General features: G+C 37.1%; 4 protein-coding genes across 6 annotated transcripts; 1 reads left to right on the top strand and 3 right to left on the bottom strand.

Moving 5' to 3' along the window:
- The first annotated feature begins 193 nt into the window (after positions 1 to 193).
- On the top strand, positions 194 to 1,671 carry LOC107422401 (SKP1-like protein 1B). The gene is made up of 2 exons (XM_016031839.4): positions 194 to 623; positions 1,252 to 1,671. Exons 1-2 carry the CDS (start codon positions 324 to 326, stop codon positions 1,423 to 1,425), a joined length of 474 nt encoding a protein of 157 aa, XP_015887325.1. The 5' UTR covers positions 194 to 323; the 3' UTR covers positions 1,426 to 1,671.
- LOC125422418 (CO(2)-response secreted protease-like) lies at positions 1,445 to 6,722 on the bottom strand. 2 transcript variants are annotated; one of them, XM_048474020.2, is made up of 9 exons: positions 6,076 to 6,722; positions 5,500 to 5,762; positions 5,224 to 5,335; positions 4,537 to 5,056; positions 3,922 to 4,022; positions 3,581 to 3,838; positions 3,372 to 3,486; positions 3,059 to 3,269; positions 1,445 to 2,967 (listed from the first exon to the last, which is right to left on the bottom strand). In XM_048474020.2, exons 1-9 carry the CDS (start codon positions 6,273 to 6,275, stop codon positions 2,408 to 2,410), a joined length of 2,340 nt encoding a protein of 779 aa, XP_048329977.2. In that variant the 5' UTR covers positions 6,276 to 6,722; the 3' UTR covers positions 1,445 to 2,407. The 2 variants fall into 2 exon arrangements, with proteins under 2 accessions (XP_048329977.2, XP_048329978.2); XM_048474021.2 differs by having other exon boundaries at positions 3,581 to 3,820; positions 6,076 to 6,711.
- A 5,160-nt stretch (positions 6,723 to 11,882) lies between these two features.
- Positions 11,883 to 12,944, bottom strand: LOC125423064 (protein FD-like). The gene has a single exon (XM_060817625.1). The coding sequence runs from the start codon at positions 12,768 to 12,770 to the stop codon at positions 12,063 to 12,065; it is 708 nt and encodes a 235-aa protein (XP_060673608.1). The 5' UTR covers positions 12,771 to 12,944; the 3' UTR covers positions 11,883 to 12,062.
- A 6,042-nt stretch (positions 12,945 to 18,986) lies between these two features.
- LOC107422739 (la-related protein 1C) lies at positions 18,987 to 24,975 on the bottom strand. 2 transcript variants are annotated; one of them, XM_016032250.4, is made up of 6 exons: positions 24,019 to 24,975; positions 23,106 to 23,664; positions 22,883 to 23,021; positions 22,662 to 22,752; positions 19,812 to 19,883; positions 18,987 to 19,611 (listed from the first exon to the last, which is right to left on the bottom strand). In XM_016032250.4, exons 1-6 carry the CDS (start codon positions 24,532 to 24,534, stop codon positions 19,330 to 19,332), a joined length of 1,659 nt encoding a protein of 552 aa, XP_015887736.3. In that variant the 5' UTR covers positions 24,535 to 24,975; the 3' UTR covers positions 18,987 to 19,329. The 2 variants fall into 2 exon arrangements, with proteins under 2 accessions (XP_015887736.3, XP_015887729.3); XM_016032243.4 differs by having other exon boundaries at positions 23,097 to 23,664; positions 24,019 to 24,971.
- Between the last annotated feature and the right edge of the window lie 624 nt (positions 24,976 to 25,599).

The raw sequence follows: 25,599 nt of genomic DNA, 5'->3' as shown, positions 1-25,599 counted from the left end.
TGACTTATTTTTATTTTCTAAATAAATAAATACAAAGCAGCCTAATCATAATAGACCGAGGCGGTACTGACGTCCTCGTTGCTATTTCTATTTTATTTTCCGTATTTTCTAAATAAATTAAAGAAATTAGGAGTAAATAACCAATAATTTAATTAATAAATATATGTATAAATAGGGCAATTAGGGCTTTCCAATCTCCATCAGTCGGTTGGTTTTCTTTGCTCTTTCTCTCTCTCTCTTTTCTTTCTTTTCTTTTTCTTTCGCTCACAAATCTGATTACCCCCATTTCTCTCTTTTCGCGTGATAGCCAGAGATCGCGAAAGATGTCTTCAGGCCGGAAGATAACGCTGAAGAGCTCCGACGGCGAGACATTCGAGGTGGACGAGGCGGTGGCTTTGGAATCGCAGACGATCAAGCACATGATCGAGGACGATTGCGCGGACAATGGGATTCCTTTGCCCAACGTCACCAGCAAGATCTTGTCAAAGGTCATCGAGTACTGCAGGAAGCACGTTGAGGCCCCAAAGCCTGACGAACGTGGCTCTTCCGTCGACGACGAACTCAAGGCCTGGGATGCTGACTTTGTCAAGGTCGACCAGGCTACCCTTTTCGATCTTATCCTGGTAACCCCTTTCTCTCCTAATCTATTTTGTTTTTCTTGTAACTTTGTCGTTGATGTCATTGATTCTTCGATTCTTTGTTGGTTCGATTTTTGTTTTCTGACTGTTTGCTTTTCATATGTTTTTTCCCTTGCATTTAAATTTTAATTTATTTGGTGGGTTGGTTTATACGGCGTTTGTGGCTTTATTAAATGTGAAATTAGCCCTTCAATTTTATTTTGAGGACTCTGTGTAATTTTTTGGGTTTCAATTTTTCCCTCTTTTCTTTAAATTGATAGGGAGTTAGGGTTTTGAATGTGGGTAGTGTTTAATTAGATTTATTGTGTTGTTTATGAATTGGACTATTGATTTAGGTCAATGATTTGTATGTGTTGCTGCTATTTCATGATATAATTTGATTATTGTGGGTTAACTTTTTGGTTTTTGGGGGGGGTCGGGGGGGTTTGCAAGGATATATTTGTTGTCTATCATGGAAGATTTTGTGTGAAGTCTTTGTAAGTTTGGTTTTTATACCTATTTGGTTTTTGTGTATGCGATAATACACTAAAAGCATAGTACTAGCATCGTTATGTATTGGAGGTTGAAAAAAACAAAAAAAAGGTCTCATGTCTCTGCCTTGGGTATTTTGTAGGCTGCAAATTATTTGAACATCAAGAGTTTGCTGGACCTGACCTGCCAGACTGTTGCTGACATGATCAAGGGTAAGACTCCTGAAGAGATCCGCAAGACATTCAACATCAAGAACGACTTTACACCAGAGGAAGAGGAGGAGGTTCGCAGGGAAAATCAATGGGCTTTTGAGTGATTGTTTGAATCTATCTGTGTTTAATGTCTTTTCTTATGTTGAGGTCATGGAATATCGTTTCTGTTTAATATTTGGTAGTCTCTTTAGTCAGTTAAGTACTTCTCTCTCGTTGTATTGGATTTCTCAGGGCTTCCATGGTCCCATTATATCCTTCCCCATCTTCTTTTAAGTCTCACAAAGTGTGATGTTATCCGGATATCTTTTATGATGTTAATATGATGGTAAATGAAAACTCTTTATTTCAAAGGCTCTTTCTTTGATTCCTCTGGTCTAATTTTTTGAAACACAGCTGAATTGCTTTTCTTGTTGCGGCTGATATCTTCTGGACTGATTATGAAAAACAGATTGGTAACTTAGTGCAGTTAATTTTTACTTGTTTGTGTGTGCGTATGGTCTAGGGAATTCTATTTGTGCGATGCCATCGTGCGTTGGCCGTGTGACTGTAATGTTGTTGCTTTCTTAGATATGTTCCGTTGACTTAAGGAACATACTCCTTCCAATTGATACCCAGCGTTCTTAATATGGATGGCTAAAAAGGGTATTAGCGGCATTCTGCCACTTATTTGGGACCCCTATAACCGGTCTGACATGGCTTTTCTCTAGTTTTTTCTTGATAAAGGTTTGTTTGTCCGAATATATACAAATATTTGAGCACTATTTATATGGTTTTGTCAAAATAGGTTGAACATAAGGTGTTTAAAAGTGGTCCAACAAAAGTCTGACAAACTTTTTGAATTCTGGTTCTAAAGTGAAGATGCAACTGAAGTGTATATTACTAGATTCTTTCCCATCATCAACTGTCTAAAGTTTGATTATTAAGTAGAGGAACACCTTAAGCGCCTATTGGCAGATTGTTTTACAGATTGTTTTACACATAATTAAGTAAAGGAACACCTTAAGCGCCTATTGGCAGATTGTTTTACACATACTGTATCAACTATATGTCTTCACACAGAATTCAGAACTTTTGCGAGTCTGATTATCATTTGCTTACAACAAAAGGGCTCCGGGCGCTAAATTTCCCGTTTGTCCATGTAATTGATCCATAAACATGTGAATTTATCGGGGACACAGCTGAAGAGAAAACCACTTGGTAACTGAGCTTCTGATTGTTCTTTGTAAATGCCAATTTGTCTGGAATCACTTTGACGTCTAGACCACTTGGTGCATCCATTGTAGCCATAAAAACTGCTTTTTCATCTCCTGAAACATTTGTAACTGTTCTGGTTACATTCTTGCTCTGTTTCCCATCAAAGTTGGAGATTGCTATTGATGGATAGTTGATATTGGATATAGCATCGTCACTCCACTCCTTAGGGCAAGTAAAATTGCTGGGAATGGTATTTGAGAGTTTCTTGATGTCTGACAACTCATATCTGCTATAACAAAGGAAGTACAAGTAGTCAATTGTGCTGGTTTCGTAAACCAGCCCCGGTTGCAAGGGTCCCTGTGTTGTCACTTCCCCTGCACCATAATCGTGGGGCGTAGCGATAGAACCTGAATCTGTCGTTATTGGAGCTCCCAAATTGTTTGTATGAGTTGCTGTAATTTTGTTCAGCAGTCAGCCAAGAATTAGCATTTAGTGAACACGCATACAAGCTCCTGCATTAGAATTCTAGTCCTGATTTCTTACCCGACGTCATGATGGCTGATCTGATTGCAGAAGGGCTCCATGTGGGATACTGAGATTTGACGGTGGCTGCTATCCCAGAAACATGCGGGCATGACATTGAAGTCCCTGAAATCACATTAAATGGCGAAGGTTGTTTGCCCTCTGGAGCCTCTTCTGTGTCATTGCCAATCCATGCTGCAAGAATGTTCACTCCAGGTGCTGCAATGTCAGGCTGCAAAACCAAAAATAAAACATCAGACAAACCAATTGGTTTCTTAATTTGCTTTTCTGATTCTTTCTCTTATATATTCTAGAGGAAAATCAGTAGCTTTGCCTTGATAATCTTATTTGTAGTGAAGGCAGGTCCTCTAGATGAGAAATATGCTATTACAGGCGCTGGCTTGTACTTGGTTATCGCCACGGTTGGTAAAATTGTTGCCACTGGTTTGCTTCACAAGTAAAGACATATTTATTGAAAGCTCGTTAGCTGTGAATTCTTTTGAAAAGTTTCAATGAACGAGAGGGAATTGGTTTTCCGTTTACCTGGTTGAGTTCCAGTAGGAGAGGATATCTTGGGCGTCCTTGGAGCTGATCACAGTGGTTGGAAATCCTCCAAAATTTTCTGCGACTGACCTTGTTAAAGTATCGATGATAACAGCACCTATTCCCCCCATATTCTTCACCGCATCCCTCTTGTCATATGGTCTATAACCATCATCACTGTCGCATATTACAATCTTTCCCTTAACTTTGTCTTTGTCCATCTGAATTTCATCGCAGTTTCTGGACATGTCGAGTGAACTAGATATGTTAACGCACAGTAGTAAGGATATATTGTAATAACATCATTAAGTTTTGAGACAATATTGTTGAAGCATTATGACCTTGCTTCATCTTCATCGCCATCACTTGTCTTGGTAGCCTTGGCATGTATCAACGGATACTCTGCAGAATTTTTAAGAGGCGAAAAGTTTATGCCTTCCCCCTGAAAAGAAAAAAAAAAATAAATAAATAAAATCACGAGGAAAAAGCCATGTCATTATGATCTTTTCATTTTGTTGTTTTCGAAGTACTATTTCGGCTGTTTTGCTTCCTTTGAGCAGCTCTTTGGCTACCATTGTTGGTCTACTCTGTAGCTGACAAGCGAATATGACACTCTAAATCTCTATGCTAATTATAGGAGTTTTGGCACTACTTGCTTTGTTTACAGGAATCGAACCTTTTACCAGGCACAACCCAAGTCAACTGGTCAAAACTGGTTTAATCCACCCAGAGCTTCTTTTTCTCAGCTTCTCTTTTGGATTTTTGGAAGAAACAAAATAATGTTTATTGATTACCATTAAGTCTGAAATTTACATAAAACATATTTCAAAAAGCTAACCTCCGTCCATCAGACGCAGCTGAATTTTAATTTTTATCATTTTTTTTTTTTTTTCCATAAGAAAATGATTGACATAAAGCGGAACCTAAAAGCAGATGGTGGAAGAGTATGCAATTACCTTAATGACCTTATTGTTACTACCAAACACAACATCAGACTCAAAATCCCGGTCCATGGTGGAAGCAGCAACAGTGAATATCCAAGGAGCCACGTTGGAAACGGTTCCTTGGGTGGGTCCATCATTCCCAGCTGAGCAAACCACGAGTATCCCCCTCTCTACGGCGTGGAAAGCTCCCAGCGCAATCGGATCGCTTGAAAAGTCGGGCTCCGCCATTGCCGGGGCCCCCAGCGACAGTGACAAGACGTCGACGCCGTCGGCGATGGCATCGTCAAATGCCGCTAAAATGGCGGATCCACGGCATCCCACGTCCGAGCACACTCTGTACATGGCAATCCTGGAGGCAGGGGACCCACCCTTGGCTGTCCCCTCCGCCAGGCCGTAGTAGGACGCACCTTCTACGGTGCTCCCCCCTGCTGTAGATGCCACGTGGGTACCGTGGCCAATCGCATCCCTCGCTGAATTCTGATGTACGGCTTTGTTTTCCTCTTGATTGTAAAATCTTGCTCCAATTAGCTTTCTGATCATATTCACACGTACTTACATATTCAATAATCAAAACAAAACAAAACTTTTTGTTTCACTTTATTGCAGCGGGAAGTTATTTGAATTGATAATGATTTTTGTATTATATATTATTATTATGTCATCAAAGGCTAATATAATAAAGTGGTAAATTTAATTTGCCTGTTGCAGTTGGAGGAAGTAAAGTCAGCGGCTTCCATGCACTTTCCCTTCCAGCGTGATGGAACTGGACCCATTCCCTTGTCAGTGAAACTCTCTGATTCAGGCCAAATACCTGCATTTTTTTTGTGCCATATTACACGTTCATTTAGTTTTGTCAGAAACTATTGAAGAAAAACCAAAACTTGGAAACTTGGGATCAATTTTATGTTAAAAGGCTTGGTAATGGTTGGTCTTGATCCCCTCGGCCTCGGAGAAACATGGTTCTGATTCATTCACCTGTGTCTAGGATACCGATGATGGTATCGGAACCTTGGGATATTGAAGAGTTTGAGTCGGAGTTGGGATTGGAGTCCACTTTCAGAGCTGTTTGATACTTGAGAAAATCCCATGAATGAGTCGTGTGGAGTTTCAATAGTGGATCAGGGAAAACGGATACAACCCTTGGATTTTTTGCGATTGAATTGGCCTCCGCTTCTGATAGTCGAGCTGCGAAGCCTGAGAAACCATTCTTATACGTATGTACTACTGCATTTGGTTTCCTGCCACAAATTCAATTTTCATGCCATGCATGTTATCAGACAGTAACCGACTATCAAATGAATAGCATATCATTTAAAATGCATAAGTTTGATGAACAAATTAAACTACTCTAGAACTATCTATATGTTTTTAAGATTCAAAATGCAGAAGTTTTGATGACCAAATTAAACGACTCTAGTACTATCTATATGTTTTTAAGACCTTTTCTCTATAACTTCTACCGTACAAATTTAGTAATATATAATTAGGCCAGGCATTGGTAAAGAACACACGAAAAAAAGAAAAAAGAAAAAAAAAGCCATGTATGATTACCCTCTCAAGACAGATCTCAGAAGCTGAGCATGTTGGATCCGCAAGGAACCATTTGACGAAGCTGCAGCTCCCATGTAGACGATATAAAGGCCATTGTTGGCAGTAGGATAAGCCGCTTTAGTTTCTCCCAGAGACGAAACTAGGAAGAGAAAGCAGACTAACGACAACAACATCCAAATGCCTTTCATGCTACAATCCATCAGTTTGTCTGACACTGCTACTGTTGAGATAAGAGCTTACCTTCCACAGATATGGAGTTGTTAACTTTGTATATATAATAGCACATCGATCACAGAACTGAAAGCTGATAGGCCCGCCAGGCCGTGATTGATCTGTTATTGAAAGGTTCATGCGCACTGCGCACCCCTCAAGATTCTGTATACTAATATCCGCACAAAGTGCGCAAATGAGTGCTGATCTAAAACCTCATGATATTCCATTCATTGTATGCAGTGTGGTGGAGGTGGTGGTGTGGCGGTGGAAGTGGAAGTGGAAGTGGAAGTGGTGGTGGTGATGAAGATAAATATTAATATAAATATAATTAGTTAGACAGGAGAGAGTCAGAAATTTTGCACGACCTTGGATGTCAATATTTCTATGCATAAATTATGGAAACGGAGGAAACGAGTGAACCACTTATCATGCGCTATGAATGGCATAGCTTTCCAGCTGCATTGGAGGAATCTTGATGTGTCTTGTTTTCCCACAAAATGTTTCAGATCACTTCTTTTATGATTATTGGAGGCATAGCCGTTTAGGTAACACTTTTTTCTTGTCTGTTTAGGCTCTCAGTGGGAAAATTAAAGTGTGGATTTGGAACTGTATCATGGTCAGTCAAAAGAGGGACCCAATACAAAAATCCTCGAGTTTGACTAACCAAACAGGGCTTTTCAGCGTGGTTCGTGCCCACCCCCTTAACATCACATATGATATATATATATATATATATATATAAACACAAATAACAAGTAATAGTTATTACCCAAAAAAAAGAAAAAAAAAAAAAGAAAAGAAAAAAAACACAAGTAGTAGTCCATAGGCGAGAGAGAGAATATGAATGAGTAATGATGGTGATGGTGGTATATGACGGGAACTGCACTAGAAATCATATCGGGCCACGCTGATTAACTTTAATGATTATTATAAAGCAGAGTTGGGGTACCAAAAAAAACAAGCAACAACTTCATAGTGGGTAATTAGACAGGAATCCACTTTATGAACCAAAAAACAGAATCCCACGAAATGGTCTTATCCTCATCGCTGCTGAGCTGCGACGGGTTACGCGGCGTCGCTGTGATGTAAACGGGCATATCTCTCTCTATGTTGTTCAATTTTGGGTTTTAAATATGGGCTCTCAAGATCCATTACAACTCAACCAACATCATTACTAATGAGCCATGTTGAAGATCCATTACAATGCATTGTGGGCTTTAAGGTTGTAGACCCAATAGCACATCAGACGACTAAACTAATTGCAGCAAAAATAATTATTAAATAAATGAAAGACTAGTAGAGCAAACCTAAAAGGATTCTGTTTACGAATTGGCTTGGTAGACATTCTAATTAGGAGAATCTTGTAACTTTATCGTGTAGTCGAAAGTCTTCTATATCATCACTGTTAATTTTGTCTCGTTTTGTATAAAAAAAGAAAAAAAAAAAACAGCAAAAAAAAAAAAAACTTGATTTCATTTTTCGAGAGAATTAATATCAGAAGAATACTTATAATATATATATATTGATAAAACAAATATATTCAACTGTCATTATGCTTTATGCATGTAAATTTAATATATGTATCTATATATATATATATATATATTGGTGAATATGAAAACTTAATAGTTTAGTATGACAAAAAGACGAACTAATAGTTTGCAACCAGAAGAAGAATATATATTTGGAGAATAATTCTCCACCCACCCCCCCCCCCCCCCCCCCCCCCCCCCCGGGGGGTACTTCTTTAGGCTTTGTTTGGTAAGATGTCTCATCCGGAGTTAACATTTTAGCTTCATTCTTGTGCAAGGAAATTAAACTAAGTTTGTTACCCATATTGTGCTTTCAACAAATCAACATCAGCTAAGTTTGTTTCTTCTCTTTTGCTTTTGCATTTAATTAAAAAGGAAGTAAAGATCAAATACTTTGCACTGTGTTTGCAGAAAAACAAAATCCATGGTGAGGGGATCTATAACACACCCAAAAATGTTAAATTACAAATTATGGTTTTCAACCCGGTTTAGATAGATTATAGATATAAGTCCAAAAGTGACTAGCAAGACAATGATAAGCACTGAAAGAAAAACCCATAATGAAAATAAAACCTAAAAAGGCCATTCCTGTCTGTTGAATATTCCTCATCAAACTCAAAAGTGCGGTTGATATTTTAATGCCGTCAAGTTGCTATCTGATATCGGCAATAAAAGTTGAGTTTACTGCATTAATCTCATGTCTCCGCAATCGTCTGAGTCTTAAAATTTGTTTAATCATTTGATGATGAACAATTAAATCTAAAGCATGAGTTCCAAAACTATGAAAGGTGGTGGCTATACGAAGCCACAGAAAGATCACGCGTAGATTTTCAGCACTACTAGAAGTTTCCATATTTCAGGTTTGGTTTTAATCACAATATTCTCATGCACGTACAGCTCGAACTGTATTGATGCGAAGTCACATTGTCACCATAGCCAAATGGACAAAACCCTCAAAGAGAGAAGATGCCCTTGGGATTTTGGTAATGATACACATTCGGATTCCGTTTTTATCTCTTTAATGGGTCCAGTATAGGAATAATAACATGTCACTTTGGCATTATGTGATGATGTGACGCAGTGCTTTGTTTTTTGTCTCCCATCCTTCTCCAAGTTCTGCTGGCTATTGATTCGACCTACTAAGCCTCCCAACTAGCCACGACCTTGTTATGAAAACTTAAATTTTCAATTGTAGTAAACTTACTGCACTTTTCCTTAACTAATAATAAAAATTACGATCCAGTATGCAGTAAACTTTGGAGAAAATTAGAAATTTTGACAAATCATGTGCTGAACTATTCAGTAATTGTTATTTTCATAAGAAGGTGAATGACGTCCGTTTAATTTGTTCCTTAATTAAATTAAAGCAGCTAGTGGATGCATTATCGCCTAGTCGAATGCTTTCTTTTCAATTTTCATTTTGTACATACAAAAAGAAAGGTGGCCAATCGTAAATTCACGAAAAAGGCGACCACCAATGTGTTGAAAATTCAAAATTAAAGAGAAACGAAAATAAATAAATAAATAGAGGAAACGGCTAACCCTATATAGCCAATTTATATTAGGTTTGTTGTAAATGGAATTTTCTGCGGACAGAAATGCAATAACAGTGAAACAACTGTGAAAAATGGGCAACAAGTAAATGATGAGAAGGGTGGAGGGTGATGATGTAATTATATGGGAATTCAAATGTGGGGTTTGGTTGACTCGGCTTATAATTTCCATTTTCCACTCATCAAATTCCAAGCATGTTTCCCAGCTCAATGTCTTTCTAATCAGTCCGAATATGTCTACAAGTTTCTGGCTTTTGTGACCAAACAAATTTGTTGAATATGGAAAACATCAACCCCCCACTCGTGGCATTCGGGGAATCAGCATTTGCCACGCACCTTTTTTTTCTTTTTTCTTTTTTCTTTTTTTTTTTTTTTGGCATCTTCTGGGTCTTGGCAATTTGCTTCTTCTTCGTCTACATGTGTGCAGTTTCTGGGCCTCAGCTTCACGTGCTTTCAAGGCCAACATCTGACATGCTACCATCCAAATTTTTCGTACGGTAAACCCATCATAACCTCTGTCATCAAGATGGACCCGGTAATTGGACCCCAAAGCAGGTTGGCCATGGGCCCACCAAATTGGGCCCACTCTGTTGAATTAGACAACCGCCGAACTCCGACCTTCCCCACCGGAGTCCCCACCTCTCTATGAGACAAGCAACGGGTATACACGGAACGTGATTAAATGAGATTAAATTGAATTATTTTATAAATACTCTAATTTAATTGGATTAATTGAAATAGTTTTATCCAATGCAATACAATCTTGTTCAACAAATAGGCTAATAGAGTTTACCCAAAATTTATCATTCAACTGTTACCATATTAATTCAAAATATCATAATTAGTAACAATATCTCAATCCCTATCTAAAAATCTAACCGTTAATTGCATTGGATTAAACTTGTTATGACGGAATTATTTCAAATCTAGTTCAATCAAATTGAAGCTGATTTATTAGAATTAAAATAGTTTCTAATTCAATGCCATTTAATAATCGATATTGTATATTATTGCATGCATATCCTGCTACAACTGCTACTGCCTCTTGCGCTTTGTATTTGAAGTCAATTTTCCAAGGTAAAATAAAGAGGAAAATAGAGCACCCACTCACTCACTGTTATCTATCTCAAAGCTGCCTACTTCATCAAAGTTTTTGTCGTTGTCTTGTTCTACGACTACCTTTTAAAGCAATGCAATATGCTAAATAAATCAACCTGGAAATCGTGCACCTATAATGCCTGCTACGGGACAGCTTTTAACCATATTATATGATATTGATACAAACTTCTTATAATTAATACAAAGCTCAGATATATGGATCTGAATAAGCTTTGATTGCAGTGATCTTCTAACTCTAATTAGGTGCATAGGTACTTTCTTTGAAATGTGCTGGGTATGTAATGTTTCCACGGTTAAATCTCATTGTGCATATCACGTTTATTTTAAATGGCTTCTACTCTTTTAAGCACGGTCCTTGTTTCTTTTATTTTTTTGTTTTTTGTTTTTTTATTTTATTTTATTTTATTTTTTTGCACGAAGCAAAAGTCGTTGTTAGAAAATAGATAATAGAAAATAAAGAAAAAAATAGGTCGAGTCCCACGCGAATCACAAGACGGCATAGAGCTGCATTAAAGCATATGGCAGATATTCAATCTTACGGTTAATCCAGTAGACCGCCTAACTGGAAAAGTAATTGCTGTGACCAATTATTGAATATAATTTAGGGTAATAAACATCTACTAAGACATTAATTAGATATTAAAAGCAGAAGAAAAAAAGACTATACCCATGGATATACTGCATGTATATATTTGTCTAAGATATATATATATATATATATATATATATTTAGGCAAGCAAAATATATAAGGAGGTATATTTATCTTTCTTTGGCGCATTTTATCTTTCGGCTCACCACCAGATCCCTGACTGGGCAAGAAAAAGCTGCATGGATACAACAGACAAGGGGATATCAAAGGAATAACTATAAAAAGTAGTAGCAAAAATACCCACCGCCACTAACCCTGCAACTGGTATCCTAACACCTTTTTCATGCTTTCCCTCTTCCTTTGTAGTGAGTTGATGGAGATTGTAGCTAACAAAATATCACACCCATAGATTTACTTTATAAGCCTTCTGACCATTTCTTATGTCATTTAAATTGTAGGAGAAAATTTGGTAAATCAGAGATAATTTTTTTTTTTGGGGGGGGGGGGGGGGGGGGGGGGTGGGGAATGAACAAAAATTGATAAACGAACCCAAACACGTAGCCCCATTCTTCTTACTTCTCAAAAGGGAGCTGTTGAGGTTCTTTGCAAAGTGTGCTTTTTTGGAAGCTGAGCAGGGCCAGCCAAACATAACTGCAAACGACACACATCAACCAAATTCCACTATTAATTTGGCTGCTTGTGTATGCCAAACATTTACTTTTGACCCAAATAAGGAAAACTTAAAAATAAAAATAAAAAAAATAAAAAATAAAAAAAGAAAAACATTTGCAATCCATGCCTTTGCTTGCTGCCTTCTCAGCCTAGCATTCTCTTCCTGCAAATGGGCCACTTCAAGTTCCAACTCATTTGTATAAGCCTGCAAAATATAAATTAATTAATTAGTTCTTAGCATCCATCACTGTTGAGATAAAATTTTATTTAATTTTTTTATAAAAAAAAATTACTTTATCAACATGCAATTAACCAAAAAAAAAAAAAAGTGAAAAGAGAGAGGAAGGAAGCTTTTCCTGTTTTCTGGCTCTGGACCGAGCCGCTGACTCCCTGTTCTTGATCATGCGCTTATGTCGACGATCAGTGGAATTGTCGCCATTTTCTTGGGGCCTTTTCTTGGAATCAGTAGGACACACGGAAGAAGAACGCAGAGTATCTAAAGCAACAACCAAAGGGGCCATAGTGGCGGTCTGCAATTGCGGGGTTGGTTGGAGCGAACCCGCACAAGTATTGCTCTCCAGGAATCGACATTCAAACCCAGACCCAGAATTATTCAAGCTCATAATACCCGCCGGAGGAGGAGGCAGAGCCCCGAGGAAAGAGATTTCGCAGGCGCAGGAGGAAGGGTCAGATGACGGGTCTTTATGGAAAGGCGTGGCCAAGAATTCCTGAAGGGTGGTGGAGGTGGAGGTGGAGTGGTGATCATGGAGAGAAGCCAGAGTGATATCTTTCCACACTTCTTCCATGGGTTTTCTGGTGGTGTTGGAAGAATCAGGGAAAGAGGGAGGAGAAGGAGTTATGGGGGTGGGAGAGGAGGGTGAGAAAAGCGAGGAAGAAGAGCATGTGGAGGAGGATTTGGTTTTGGATTTGGAGTCGGAGTCGGAGTCGGAGTCGGAGGGTGAGCAAGTGAGCCTGCTGGTGTTATTATTGCTGTTTCCATCGGGTGATGTCCACATGGCCTAGACTTTGAGAGACTGAACGAGATGAGATTTGAGATTTGAGAAAGCTGGGGGGAACCCAAACCTCCGTTTATACTGATTACCAATTTTATTCTTTTTTTTTTTTTATATTTATATGTATATATAAATTGGAAAAGAGATCTACACCAGGTCCAATACAGATGTAGGGTTATTTAATATGATCATTGCCATTGGACTGTTTTATTATCAATCTAAACAAATCAAACAAAATGAGTCTCTCTCTCACTGTGGACTGCCTGACACTACTCGCTTTTGTCCACTGATGCACTCCCAATAAAGTCCCCCCCCAAAAAAAAAAAAAAAAAAAAAAAAAAAAGGAAATTTCTATAATCTTTGGTTGTTACTAAGGTGCTCTCAACTTTCTTCTTCTCCTTTTTGGCAAAATAGTATTCCCTATTCCGCTGATAACTAAATTTTTTTTTTTTTTTTTCTTTCTTTGGGTCAAAAAACGTTATATACCTTAAATGTAAATACTAAATTAGTGTCAACTTAGTTTGTAATCTTTCCTCAACAAAGTAATATAAAAGAGTCTTTGTTGCAGAAAAGTGATACAGATTCACGTGTAATCATCCGACAAACAACTGTGTCTTTTGCTAATTTCTTTGCTCCGATGAGATGTTTCCATTTATAATTAGTTATTTAATAATATCAATTCCGTTTTCGATCCCTATATATATAGAAATACGAATATTTTTATTCTCCATCCTCTTTTCACTCATTTGATTTATATATAATATATAATATTTTTTATTTAAAAAAAAAATTGCGTACATTTTACTACATACTACGTACATATATACCTCCATTTCGAAAACAAAAATGGAAAAACGCAATACAATAATATAATTATCAGAAAGTACTATATATAGATACAGATATATAATAATGAATTTAGTTTGTGGAGGAGGGAAACTAGGTCCATAACAAGTTGATTCTTGATGCTCACTCTTTAAGTAAGCCATGGGAATTGGACAGAATTGGTAACCCAAGCCCAAGCAGCAGCCGGGCGACACAAAACCCTGGAAAGGATGTTCGAAAAATCACAGTACGTTTGTTTAAATATATATATATATATATATATATATATATATATTATTTCCCACGAGGGAAGATGGGGTCGGCACTTGCTTCATAGTTTATTCTCTCTGATTATATACGGGGGAAGAGAGAAACAAAGAAGACATACAGACTGAAAGGGACTGAAAGAGATGGATGGAGCTGAGTAATTAGATTGCTATATTTGGATTGTCGGGAAATAAAATTAGAAAACGAAATATAGAAACGAAATAGATAAGACGGAGATTCACCCAAAAGAAAAAGAGATCCACAGAGGGAGAGCATAAATTTAAGTGCAGAATTAAAGATTCACCAAAAAGAAGAGAGAAGAGATAAATTGCATGCAGAAAGATTTAGAAAATAAATAAACAATGCTATATCTGTTTTACTCGTATGGAGGTTCCCACTCTCACGCCTCCACCTAAACTATGCCGTCTAAATGGGACCAAACACTCCATTTATTGGTTATGTTATTTGCCACTTGATTGACTTCTAAAGTTGGCATTGATAAGATTATATATTAAGGTAATCATTAGTTGGTATGTATGATAAAATATTTTTCACAAAAAAAAAAAAATAATTTGAATCATTGTTAATTATTATTAAGGTGTGTACAATTTGTGTTTAACAGAAACGATTCGTTTAATCCAATGCTTAAAATTATGTCCATTTTAATCAAACTTGTTCAATGATTCTATTAATATTGCTTAATTATGTAGGATCTGATAATTATCATTTAATTTTTTGGTATTTTATTTTACATGTTTTAATTTTAATTATATTTGTATACATATATAAAAATGATCCTATAGTACGGTTGGTCCACATGCGGATTTGCACTATAATATTATCCTATATAATATCCTATAGATATGTATACATACATATGTATGTATATATATATATATATATATATAAGTTTAATGCACTTGTACAATAATTACTCTAGATTAATTTACTCAATTTGTCAGTTTTGAGTTAAGCTATTTAACATGATACTGACATGTGAATATTTTTTATAAAAACACGCATATACACACCGAGTCAGTTATGATGAAATTCGTAAATACAGGATTTCTAATCTTACTTGGAAAATTGGAGGACGCAAATAAGCATTGGCAACTACGTTCACACTTCACTGTAGCTATCTGTGTTTACATGGAAACACTAGGAAATCATCTAAATTGGCCAAGGCCACCGGCAAAAGTAAACATGAGGAATATTCCAATAGGACTCTATAACTGGGCCCTCATCCAAGCACCCAAGCCTTATGGAACATTTTTTAGGATTAGGTTAGGAGGGAGACCCTACACAACATTTGCCAGATGCTGAAATTGTCATTGGTAACTCATAGGCTGAGAAAGCACATCTTCTTCCTTGAGTCATATATAGTAGAGCACCTTTCGGAAACATGAAAAATAGAAAAAATTAGACAACCAGAACCGACCATGTTAATGCAAATAAACCAATTTGACTTGTCTAAGATCCCATTTTGATTAAGACGCTTTGATTTTTATTTTTTTGCTGAATGATTAGGACGCATTGATGCTTATAGTCTTAAAAGACCTCAACGACAAGCCCATATAAATGTCTTGCAGGGCAATTATTAGTGGGACCGCTATTTATAGATACACTAAATAATTGTCACCTTCGCTCCGAACGTAACAGCTTTTATTTTTTTACTTTCATAATCATAAACCCAGGAAAGGAAAAGAAAATTAATTAATTTATTGGGAAAAAAAAGAAAAGGAAATTAATTATGCGTACAGAAAAAGAACAAATGTCGGTGGATTGAAACGGGAATAAAATGGTTCTTCTGCTCCGTTTTGGACTGCATGCTTGCTTTGCTTATATCAGTACTTTGTCTCAGGGAGCGGTATAAGTAAAAGAGCCTGAAAGTCTATTCAAATATATTGGACAAGTGAATAAAAGCTGCCAGCACGAAAGCACATCAATGAGCAAGGAGTTTGCTGCTCTTGGAACCTAACAAAAGGAAATGGAATTGTAAGCACAACTAATGTCGACAACAGAACAAAAGAAATTTTCTGCTTGCCAATGAACCTTGGACGAGTGATTGTTAAACTTGTTAATAGCTATCTTAGCATTACTTTCACAGCATATCATTCGCCAACCTTCATGAATAGCCATCAACACAGCATGGTAGACTGCAAAACTCTCAGCTACTTCAGGCAGAACTGTCTGGAATTCCAATGCTTTAACTCTTAACACATTGCAGAGTGATTTCTGACCACAATTCCGACAACGCGTGTGTCCCCCTTGACAGACGCATCCGAATTAATTTTGATAGTTCCGACAGGGGGGCAAGCCCAAACCGCTAAGGAATTTGTGGACCCGAGAAGAATCCCCAGGAACTTGAACGAGGGAACTCTTGAAAAAAGGCCGGCAAAACCTCCTCGAACACGATAGCTTTCCCTTCGGGCAGCACTAGATTTCGAATACCCCAAAGACTTTCCAGAATAAGAGCAGCATACAGGAAAAAATAAAATTCATCACCAGAATGCACAGGCAATAACCCCAGCATACTGGAAAAAATAAAATTCATCACCAGAATGCACAGGCAATAACCCCACAGGCTTACAAATACTTTGAACATACGCAGAAAAATTATCATTGGCAAACCCCTCCAAACGCCCGCCCGCCCGCCCTAGAGCGAAGCAAACCAAACAGCTTTAGCAATGTGACATTGGAAAAAAATGTGACAAATACTTTCCACATGGTTACTGCCATGAGGACAGTCGACATTCGAAACGTCAATGTTTCTGTCTATCAGAGAAGACGCAACAGGAAGACCATGGTTTACCATCCTCCAAGGAAGAATTTGAGCCTTTAAATTCCCATCAACGAGAATGCTCCAAACCATCCCAAAAGTTAACCCAGAAGGCTGACTTAACAAAGAAGGACCCTCAGTTATCACCTAACCAAATAATTTTATCCTCCCTGCCATCCATGGCCCAAAATATATCGCCAATATTTTTAACGGTAGCAGTATCAAAAAGATCTTCTAATCAAACAGTATGCCAAGATCCATTGGGAAGCTTGAGAGAATCCACCATTCCACTCCAGTCAACCTCTACACCAGGCTTGGGAAGGGGTCGAAAATTTGGGGTTGTTGGGGATCCAAGAATCCTCCCAAATATTGACTTTATCCCCTTTTCCAACCCTACAGTAAAAACTTCCTGGGTTTAGAATACCTTCCCACGACCAAGAACAAGCTAAATGGAAAGTATTTAGCTTTCAGAGCTTTGACCCAAAGCTTGTTCTCTTCTCTGGTTAAATCCCAGGCGAGCTTGCTAAGAAGAATGTCAATCATATTCTCCAACCGCCTGATTCCAAAACCTCCACATCTTTTTGGGGTGCAAATCTTTCGCTAAGAGACAGGTGTAAAAACTGTCTTCGATTCTTCCTTTCCAAGAAATCTGTTCCCTAACTTCTCCCAATTTATATACCAACTAACAGGGAGCCAGAGAAAGTAACTTATTCTTCCACCCCTGCAACCCGTTTTCCATTTTGATTTTTAAATCTTCATAAGCACTAGACCTGTTCTTACCAACAAATAAGGGATTCGATAAATACTTAGTATTTTTAGGGAGCTCCTTCATCTCAAGAATCCCTTTGATTTTCAATTTGGACTCTTTGCTAACGTTCTTCGAAAAGAAAGCTCCAGATTTAGTATAGTTGAGAGCTTGGTCAGTCCACTTACAATACTTGTTCAAGCAATGCACGACCTGTCTCACATCATCCAAATTGGCACGGCAAAATAACATGATATCATCGCCAAAGAAAAGGTGGGAAATGGAAGGAATAGTCCTACTAATTTTGATACCATGAATTGTTGCCTTCAACTAAAGTTGGTGAAGCATTCTTGAAAGAAATTTCGAAAATAAAATAAACAGAAAGGGTCCGTAGATATGCACTCATAAACCAGATTATTAACTTTATTGGAGAAACCATAATTAAAGAGGATTCGACAGAGCACACTCCAATCAACCCTGTCATAAGTATGCTGCCTGACAGGGTTCCCTTTTGGAATAAGGACGACCATGGTTCTATTGATAGCTCTTGGAATCAACCCCGTTTTGAAAACAATCTGAATAAGGTCCTCCACATCAGGCCCCACGGGACTCCAGTAGATTTGGAATAAAAGAGCAGACATCCCAAAAGCGCAGGAGGTTTAATGGCATGCATACTCCCACTCACTCATCAAGGTGCCACCACCCTCTACCTATTTGCATTCATCCGTACAAACTCCAAAAATAAATATTAAATACGTGAATATATTTTAAGACCAAACTCCCATTGGGTAATAAGTATAAATTTATTATGCACCGCACACGATACCTGTACCCTACAAAACCTCAAAATTATTACCAAAAGAAAAAAAATACAAAACCTCTAAACCCTCAAACCGTAAAATACTAGATCTATTTTTTTCCCCTCAAAATTAATTTTGTACAGTGAAAATACTTATCCTTAATTTGTGAAATTAAAAAATATATATATAAAACATTACTCCATACAGTATCATGTTTAAAACCGAAAAGAAATAGTAATTATAATAATAATAAATTAAACATTATATATTTAGCCTAATCTTTTTATTTCCATTGGGAAAAAATAAAAAAAGAATCATCTGAAGTTATTATATTGGGTCTTTTTCAGTGAGGCCACTACAAAAGAGCCTTATTGAGCTTGCCCACGGCCCAACACATTCCCGACATGACCAACCCCGTCATAATTCAACAAAAAAAGTGTCTACAAATAATGTAGCTTGAAATGTCCGTATATGACAATAAATAATTTAAGGAAGGAGGAGAATTTAAAAAAAAAAAAAAAATGTGTGTTTTTTTTTTTTTTGGGGGGGGGGAGGGATTGTGGGATTGTGTGTAAGGGGCAAAGTAGAAAATTGCAGTAGCCGAACCGATCATGGTTACCCGAATCCTTGATCAGCAAATAAGCACGACAAGCACTGCAATTAAAATGATGAGAGAAACGCCTTCAAATGGACCCAAAGACCTGCTTACGCGTGCTTAGGCTGTTATAGCTAGTATAGGGGCATAGAACACTCAAATTCTGCCATCCTCGTGTATAACCCACCCATGCCACACAAATGCGCCATACAACAAACAGACAATAAAACCACACCAAAAACCAGACTATACAAAGCAAATTACCTCATAATTCTGCCTCAATAAATAATCTAAGTTTTTTCCTGTTCAATTTCCCCTCTCTTATATTTTTAAATAGTACCTTTATTATTATTTTGTTTCCTTTGCTAGCCTCTCATCAAAATACTGTCAAAACTGCACAAAATATGCGACAGAAAATGAAAGAACTGGTGATGCTACACCCCTTGAAAAGCAAGCCTCCTCACCGTTTCTTCCACAAGCTCTCCAAATGTACAAATGCACTCTTTGGCACGATTTTGCTTGACTTTTGTGGTAGCACTGGTCAATGAGTATCAACTTGATTGTGTGCTTTGAGTAACATCTCCGTTGGATAGGTGCGACTGGGCAGTTGACTCGGTTGAATTGCTTCCAGGGCCAGCCTCAGAGTTAGGATCTTTATTCCCTGCTAAGCTGTTTTGGCTAGTAGCTGCATCCTCCATTGTCATTTTCTGAAAAGAGGTTGCCATCACATTGAAACTTGAATTACCAGGAGATGATGAGCCTGGCTCAGTGGTAAGCCGACCAGAAGTTGGTATCCATCTCATCCACTCATTACGCTTCCTCACCTTGTCATCCTGCAACACTTCCAATAGTAGAATCAGAAAATTTACAAATTTGGAACATTTTGGAAGTCAATTTCTTTTTATGAACCCAATTCTTTTAGCAAGTTATTTTATAATACCATAGACAAATAAATTTGCTGATAAAGTACTTGGATAATGTTTTCAACGGTACATTACAGAATTCTTATCAAAACATTATAAATGGATTTTACCTGTACTTCCACAACAGTAGAAGCCCTTAAGGAAGATAATATTAATTGGATGTTTTGTGTCAAACCTTTAACCTGCAAGCCATAAAGTAAGTTTCCCAAGCAGGGTCTTAAAATATTGAAAAGTGAAAAGAAATAAATAATATATATATATATAGATTGATTTATATTGAAAAGTGAAAAGAAATAAATAATATATATATTGATTTAAAACTTAGGATGATATATAATATAGGAAACAGGAACCAATATGCGATAGGTGTTTTTATTTTTATTTTCTGCAGTGATACTACATATGCTATTGATTTAGCAAACAATTTCAGACAAAATAATGTTTTAACTTAAATAGCCCAACATGCAGATAAGATGAATAACCAGCCCAACATACATAAGATGAAAAGAGAAAGCAAGTCCAACAGGATTAGAAATAACTATACGCATAGCAAGATTCAGAGGCCAAAAAGAAAACTCAAAACAAAAAGGAATACTGGAAAAGAGAAGGTTTAATAATGAGGTTTGACATGTATCATGTGCTAAACAGAAAAGAAGGTTTAGTAGTATTGCAGATCAATCAATAGTATTATTTACGGTCTTCAGCATCTTTTTTTTTCTTTCTTTTCCTTTTGCTAATTATCATCGCAATCAAATACAGGAGATCAAAAAACACCTAAAAATGGATCTTTTTGATTCGCACATACAGCTTGAAGCCCCAAAAAAGAACAAAACCAGAAATCCCAAAACCTCAAAAAGAATCAAGGAAAGAAAACATGAAATGTGAAATGCATTGTCTCGGATTTTTCACCTGTAGAAACTAAAACAATGTGGAACAATCAATTAATACCCAACTTCTAAAACAGGAGTCACTGAACATAATAATTTGAAAATGACTGGAGAATTATAAACTAGAAGAAAAATTAGAAAAGCAAGTGAACTACTCCCCCAAAAACACGAGTCTAAACAATCTCCAGGCACATCATTTGTACCTAGCCTTGAGCCAGAAAAGTCAAAATACTACCAGTGAACACACAACATGAGCCCTGTTACAAGATGATTATTATCATAAAATAACAGAGTTGTAATTGATTATTATAAGCCTGTGTTCCTATTAAAAACATAAAAAATAATTTAGAGGCCTTAATCAGTAAGATATAGGACCAGTTTTTGTTGGCTGCAAAAATGAAGGTGAACTCAAGAATGATGGTGACTGGACCTCATGAAGAGTTGATGATTTTCAACATGGGATTGAGAAAACAAAAAAGAATAATACTCAGGAAAGAAAAAATTTCATAAGACAGAAATAAAAGGAATTAAGCCGTTTCACAAGCTAGGGGCAGAAATAGCATCCTACACTTTTATTCACTAATAAATGTACTTAAATACTAAAACAAAGGATAGGTCATTAGGCAAAACGTGCAACTGCAGACAATAAACCAAATGACCCCATTCACCATTTTACATAAATAACTCTTAATCAACTAATTGGAAATCCATACTTAATTTCCAAAATGAAATCAGAAAAAGCATATACCATTTAGTGAAGCAAATTGTATAAACAATAAAATATTCAATGAGACTAGACCAAATATCAGTCTGTACACTACTTACACAAAAAGAAATTTTCAAAGTTCCAACAATAGAAGGTTGGAGTTAATACGTTGACCAAAATCATCCTGATGTCGAAAATTATTATTCTAATCAACAAAATTTACACGATGCACAGCTTTCATCCTGATGGCCCAAGATTTAAAACACGACTTTGAAAATGTTACACTCTAAACCTAAAGTACACTCCTTTCCATCTTTCATTTCAGTCATCATATGTCAATCCCTTCCATCCTCTTCCCTTTCCTCTCTCTAGTTATCATCTGCTACACTGACTCTTTTAGATTTAATCAAAATTCTGTTATCCAGCAAGAAACCAGACTTCTTACTAGAAAAAAGGTCTAGTTCAAGAAATTCCCCTTTGAAGACTAAAGTTTAAGAATCCTGATATATACACAACATCTATCAATCCCTTCTATTCTTTTTCCCTGCCCTCTCTCCAGTCGTCATCTGTCGCACTAACTTTTAGATTTAACCTAAATTCTGTTATCCAGCAAAAACCAGACTTCTCACTAGAAGGGTGTATAAAAAAAATAAATAAAAAAAAAAGGTCTAGTTCTAGAAATTCCAATTTGAAGACTTAAGTTTATGCATCCTGATGTATACACAACATCTAACTTAGTTCTCCATATTTCAAAATATTTATCCATCCCAAAAAGCTAATTAATGATCACCAAATACCCAAAGACATTTGACCAGCAATATCAACATCTAAAAAAGACTGAAAAATCAGATACCAGGTACAAAAAGCTAATCAGAAGATGCTAAACAAATCAAATAGAAGACAATTATTCACACCTCAAGCTCCACCTTGAAAGTTAAGAGACAGCAATTCAGAAATGTCATTAACAAGATTTTGCAAAACAAGTTCAATTACTGAAATAAGTATTTGTCTAGATAGCCAACTTATTATGGGTCGAGTTGGACTGCATATTCTAGTATTCATATTTGATATCACTTTAATATATTCATAAATTTTGGTAAACTTCACAGGTTTTCTGCATGATAACCCTTATTGCTGCTAGCATTTGTTTACTTCTTCTGATGTATTAGAGCCTGAGCTTTGTAATGTAATGGAACAGCTAAGGTGACTTTATAAGCTTACCTTGGCCGAGATGTCATTTAATAATTTAATAAGTACAAGCAGAATCTTATAAAAGGGTTAAGGTGATAATGCAAGTCAAGACATTTCATATTAAGTGTCAAACAAAGAAAAAAAAATTTTTTTTTGATTAACCGCAAATAACCTACTCGAGGGAAGCTTGCTATTAAAGATATGGGAACCCAGCCATGGTCATCCATGTTTGACCTTAAAAATTCGTCTTTTATCAAATTAGCATCACTGCAACATACAACCACAGTCGCATTAGCAGTTAAATTTTCAAATACCATTAAAAAAAAAAAAAAATGAAAAACAGCTTCACAAAGCCAAATAGAAATTGTCAATGCACAAAAAACAGCAATGTATATACCTGAAATAATAATCTATTTGGTTAATTAACAAACCAGGCAAAGAAGGTTCTGTAACGGGAACAAACATTGCAGGAGGCGAACCATGAGTAATGAACTGCACAGCTCTAAGAGGGTCCATAGGCATGGTATAAATAAACTCTGAAACATAACAGCAGAGTTAACTCTACATCCACGTACCAAGAACAAGTCCTTTTTGTTAAAAAATAGACTCACCCGGCACACCTATAGGGTTCCCAAAGGGTCTCACAGGCTGGGGGGGAATGAAAGCTGGGTTGTTGGGTGGTGCAGGCCTAACAAATCTTCTTGGTGGAGCTCTCTGTGACTGCATGTGGACATCTCTGGCATTTGGATAGTTTCCACGATCGTGATCCTTCCGGCCCCCATAACTGTTGCGGTAGGTGCCATCTCCATGTGGATGGGGGCCATAGTTTCTACGGGAAGAATTGCGATGGTCATTTCCAGCATGTTGTTGAGACACAAATCCTCCTGGTCTGGTGTCCCAATGATTGCTGCGGAAAGGAGGGTCTCTCGGAGAAGGATCAGGCATTGCTGGTATTAGATTATGATAAGCATTTGGAGGCATTGGGAAGACAGGGAAGGGTGGTGGAGGGGGTGGTGGCGGAGGAGGGTGTGTGAAACTGCTATGCACAGGGCCTCCCACATTGTTGCCACCCCCACGCTTCATGGGTCTTTGTCGAGTTGGCAATGCATGGTTTGGAGTAGTGTGAGGGTTTGCATGAGTACTAGCTTGTTTCTTCGGCGAATGCGTTGTAATGGGTCCCTATCATCAAACGCAATATCATACAATTAACCATTAATTAAATCATCTTCTTCTTCATCTTTGGGGAAAAAAAAAAGGTTTGGCTACTGAGATAACATAACCAAGCAGAAAGTGTTCCGGAATCTAAATGAATAGAAGTAACTTTTCATTACCATTATCATTATTAATTTGGTAGGAAATAGTCTTTTTTATCATTGAAGTCGAAAAAACACACATATATAGACACACAAAGTCAAAAATTTCATAATGTTCAAGATTCAGTCTTTGTTCTGAAATCCCATTGCTTAACTATCCATCGCAGCAGCTAACCCCAAAAGAAATAAATAAAGATAAAACATGGGGAGCAAACCAAACCTGAGCATTGGAGACCGATCCATCCATAGGAGGCTTTGAAGATGGATCAGCTGAGGGTTTAGGCGAAGCCCTAGTGGACTCGGATAAAGCAGGCCAGGAATCAGCATCAATTGCCGTAGGAACCTCCACGAGTCCGTTGGAGGGCTTGTTCCAGGCCGGCTTCTTGGGCCTGGTCGCATTGCCGTTATTACCATTGGAGTTGTCAGCAGCCGCAGAATTACTAGGCGGCGGCGAAGAAGAAGAAGAAGAAGGGGCCGCCTTTGAAGGGGAGCAATCGGAGAAAGGGAGTTGCTCAGGCACAGACGTAGCCAGCGATGACAAAGACGAAGACGATGAAGGCGGAGATTGGTTGACGCCTGGGATTGCTTCTGCCTCACCTCGGACGACTTGGGCCCACGCTGACGGTAGATTGCTTCGTCTTAACTGGGGGCTATCGGCGCCGTCGCCGTCGCCGCCAGAGAACACCTGACCACTTGAAGAGTGGTGATTGGAGGAAGAATCGGCTGCCATAGCCATTCCGAATTAGGGTTTTGAGTTCGAAAAACAAATATTTTTGATCAGTATAAAAATTGGAATATATAAACAAATGATCAATTTATAATAATAAAATAATTAATTAATTCGACGGGAAAAAAAATTTGTTGGACAATGGAAGATAGACGATGAGAGAAGAATTTAATATTTCTTTCTTTTTCTTTTTTTTTTCTAAAATGCTCGAATTAATCGGATTAAAGACGGATCTTGCATGAGCGACCGACCGACCGTCTACAAGAAAAACCAGCGATATCGCTCTGCCCCCTCTTCTTTCCCCCTCTCTGCCCTCTCTGTCTCTCTCTCTCTCTCTCTCTCTCTTTTTGGGTTTCCTGGTTATGTTCTCAGAACTAGGAAGCTGCGGGTTTTTGTTATAAACCACTTGTAATTACCAAAATACCACAACTTTCTTCTTTTTTCTTTTTTTTTTCCTTTTTTTTTTTTTTTTTTTGCCTTTTTCTTCTTGTTTATTGTCTGGCATCACCCCTCATCTCTATTCTCTAGCGTTGTTGCGTTACTGTTCTATGCACTTTCGCAATTACAAAATCATCCCTCTGCTCTGTTGCAATGCATAGACTCGTGTCTTCCTTCTTTTTAATTAACTTATTAATTTATTTATATTTCTCTCTTTTTTTTGTTTTTTGGTTGCTAAAAATTTATTTTTGTTTCCTTATGTGTAGGAAGGACAGCGTATTCTATTGTATCCTGGGGGGCTAGGGTGACACGAGTATTATACAACATAAATAGCTCTTTTAAAAATAAAAAATAAAAAAATGAGCTGTTTATAAACGGCTCTTTTTGGTGAATATACAATATAAATAACTTGTATTCTACGGTGTGATTCCAATAATGTAATAGTAATAATAATAATTTCATAAACTATTATACTTTCGTTGCATCATATCAATTTCTTTCGACTACCAAATTATAAATTATAAGTACAAGATACAAAAATTACAAACAATTTTGGAACTAAATTAACTTTAGTCCTTAATATGTTAAACAAGTTATTTTATCTAATAAAATCCTACTCTCTTTCAATTTTTTATG

The sequence above is a fragment of the Ziziphus jujuba genome, chromosome 5 (assembly GCF_031755915.1).
Source record: "Ziziphus jujuba cultivar Dongzao chromosome 5, ASM3175591v1".
In the NCBI taxonomy this organism is placed as follows: Eukaryota; Viridiplantae; Streptophyta; class Magnoliopsida; order Rosales; family Rhamnaceae; genus Ziziphus; species Ziziphus jujuba.
Note: the sequence above shows the minus strand (reverse complement) of the source record. Positions and strands in the feature narration are given on the sequence as shown.

Bases quoted from the DNA above. Each gene is read 5' to 3' on its own strand.
- LOC107422401 (XM_016031839.4), top strand. From the start codon at position 324: ATGTCTTCAGGCCGGAAGATAACGCTGAAGAGCTCCGACGGCGAGACA. The intron at 624-1,251 runs GTAACCCCTTTC...GGTATTTTGTAG, and splicing joins CCCTTTTCGATCTTATCCTG to GCTGCAAATTATTTGAACAT.
- LOC125422418 (XM_048474020.2), bottom strand. From the start codon at position 6,275: ATGGATTGTAGCATGAAAGGCATTTGGATGTTGTTGTCGTTAGTCTGC. The intron at 4,023-4,536 runs GTAATTGCATAC...TTTTCTTTTCAG, and splicing joins GTAACAATAAGGTCATTAAG to GGGGAAGGCATAAACTTTTC. The intron at 3,487-3,580 runs GTAAACGGAAAA...TTACTTGTGAAG, and splicing joins TCCTACTGGAACTCAACCAG to CAAACCAGTGGCAACAATTT.
- LOC125423064 (XM_060817625.1), bottom strand. From the start codon at position 12,770: ATGTGGACATCACCCGATGGAAACAGCAATAATAACACCAGCAGGCTC.
- LOC107422739 (XM_016032243.4), bottom strand. From the start codon at position 24,534: ATGGCTATGGCAGCCGATTCTTCCTCCAATCACCACTCTTCAAGTGGT. The intron at 23,665-24,018 runs GTTTGGTTTGCT...GTTTGATGATAG, and splicing joins GATCGGTCTCCAATGCTCAG to GGACCCATTACAACGCATTC. The intron at 19,612-19,811 runs GTAAAATCCATT...GAAGTGTTGCAG, and splicing joins CTACTGTTGTGGAAGTACAG to GATGACAAGGTGAGGAAGCG.